This window comes from Triticum urartu, chromosome 6 (assembly GCF_003073215.2).
Source record: "Triticum urartu cultivar G1812 chromosome 6, Tu2.1, whole genome shotgun sequence".
Classification (NCBI taxonomy): Eukaryota; Viridiplantae; Streptophyta; class Magnoliopsida; order Poales; family Poaceae; genus Triticum; species Triticum urartu.
In genome coordinates, this window is record NC_053027.1 from 555571700 (window position 1) to 555574094 (window position 2395).

At 49.1% G+C, this 2395-nt stretch overlaps 1 protein-coding gene across 1 annotated transcript; it reads right to left on the minus strand.

Moving 5' to 3' along the window:
- Positions 1-1418: 1418 nt before the first annotated feature.
- LOC125517007 lies at positions 1419-1942 on the minus strand. The gene is made up of 3 exons (XM_048682244.1): positions 1767-1942; positions 1583-1682; positions 1419-1496 (listed from the first exon to the last, which is right to left on the minus strand). The coding sequence occupies exons 1-3, from the start codon at positions 1940-1942 to the stop codon at positions 1419-1421; spliced, it is 354 nt and encodes a 117-aa protein (XP_048538201.1).
- Between the last annotated feature and the right edge of the window lie 453 nt (positions 1943-2395).

The window sequence follows — 2395 nt, forward strand, 5'->3', positions numbered from 1 at the left end:
TTGCCTTTTAAACTATGGAACACAAAGAATCATCATTAGCCGTCAATGCAAATCAGCTTCTCCCCATAGAGAAGAGAAGACGTCTTGGTCTCTTGGATGCATGAAGCACACCGTATATGCTAATCTGATCAGAGCATTTTCTTTTTCAATTTAATCGCGCAATGCCAACATCCCCACCCATAGATGTTTTGTTTGTGTACGAATAGTACAATGTTTTCTTTTCAATTTAATGAGCAAAGTTTAAGGTCCATAGGCTCCTTTGTATCCTGTGGAACACAGAATTCTACATTGATTGAACAAATTGACATTTCAACATTCCTAGAGGCATTGTTGCAAACACCTTGCGAGCGAGCTCAGAGCGTGCACCTGCTGCATAGACTAGACTAATCTAATCGCAAGCCGTCCTACTAGTAGCAGTTCAGCAGAAGGATCCTACTAGTTCATCTACTAAGCTTACATAAACTAAATCTTACTAGCTCAATCAGAATACTATGGTTTCTACAAAACTGTACTTTTGAGTATTGTGAGGTGTTTGCCTAAACCAACAAAACTGTACATTTGTAGCACTCATTTGCTCATACAATCATTCAAAATTCAGAAGTAGGAATAGAAGCTTATGCATTTGCCAATCAACCGTAGCTAATGGACTATAGAATTCACTGCTCCTCGCCTGTGATAAATTAGGCTAAAAAATTGCATGTTCAATTTTGCATCAACCGAACTTAAGAGAACGGAGAAACCGGACCTTGGGCTGTAGCTCTTGGCGACATATCTCCCGACACCAGGGTTTATCCGCACAATCCTCCGGATTGAGTCATCGGTGTCATTAGCATATCCCACCCACCAACCTACCTGAAAATGAAATTGGCTAGAGTCAAACCCAACAACGCGTGCTGCAGGATGGCATCAAAAGCCCACTTGATGGATTATCTAGTGTTTACAACTTTGGCCATATCTGGAACAGACATGTGTGTATTCTTTTGCATATATAAAGGATCGAACAACAGAGGAATTATCACTAGCCATGGTTTGTTATTACTTATATTAGGACCAGCACCTTACTTATATTACACCTCATGGATAGTTGTTCAGCAAACAGAGACCACGCTTTACATGATGATGTCCCCTTTTTGCTGAGCTTTTACAAAAACAGGTACTCACATTTGACATAATTTCTCATCTTTAGATGCCAATCCCTTTTGCTGGATGTTTATTATATATACAAAACAGCACAATGGTACACACGCAACTGGGACGATCATGTTTAGGTACAAATATAGTTTGCTGGGTATTAAGGAGCACCATGGACTAGAATTCCTAACTGAAGATTCACAAAATCAAGACCAGCATGAAGCTAATTGAGCACTTGGACTGGAACAATGCACTCACACATGGGCGAAAGCTAACGAGGCAAGAGCTTACGACAAGATGTATGTCCAGAACTGCTTGTCCTTCATGTGGCGTGGGCACAGATCATAGCGGACCTTAGCGAGTTCCTGCAGGGATCACAAATTACAGTTTGAGACCTGAGAGCCATCTCTGTCTTGGGCGAAGCGGAGGACGAGATCCGCGGGAGACCTACCTTGGCTCTGGCGAGCACGAGGACAGTGTGCCGCTGCTGCCAGTCCGAGAGCTCGGCCGCCGACTCCGCAAATCCTCCTACGACAAAGCATAGCACCGCCGGTAATTGAGAGGGAACTAGCAGGGGAGCGGAATCGAGAAGGGAGGAAGGAGGGGGTGCCTTGGTGGAGCTGGAGGGGAAGGACTTGAACGCGTCGGGGGAGAGTGTCCGGAGGAACTCAAGGAGCTGCGGTGTGACGCCAAGCTCCTCCGCGTCCTCCTCCTTCCCCTCCGCGGCGGAGGGTTTGCTTGGGCCGGTTCCGCCGCTGCCGCTGCCACCGGCTCGGCGGTGGAACGGCCATGGGAACGAGGAGAAGGCCATCGGCGGGCAGGTGGGCTGGGACGGGATGCGGCCGGCGACGGCGATATGATGGATAAGAGATTCGTCGGCGAGCTCGCTGGACTGGGGGGAGGGGAGGGCAGCGGCGCGAGACGGGGAGTGGCGGCCACGCGGCCGCCGGCGTGGCGCACGCAGCGGGGGATGGAGGCGGAGGGGATCTGGATCGGCGTTGGTGGATTTTTTTAGACAGACATGGGTTGAGTGGTGTGGGACGGTTGCGGGTGGGAGTGTATCCGGCGGGGGTGGGTAGCGTGGGAGACTAGTAGTAGCGCAGGTGTCTGACCTGCGCTATGGCTATCCACGTAGTAGTAGTGTAGGTTTTACAACCCGCGCTACTACTACGGCTGGTCCCGGGAGGCACGGTGGAAATAACTTAGTAGTAGCGAGGGGTAAAAACCCACGCTACTACTATCAGGTTATTAGTAGCGCGGTTTT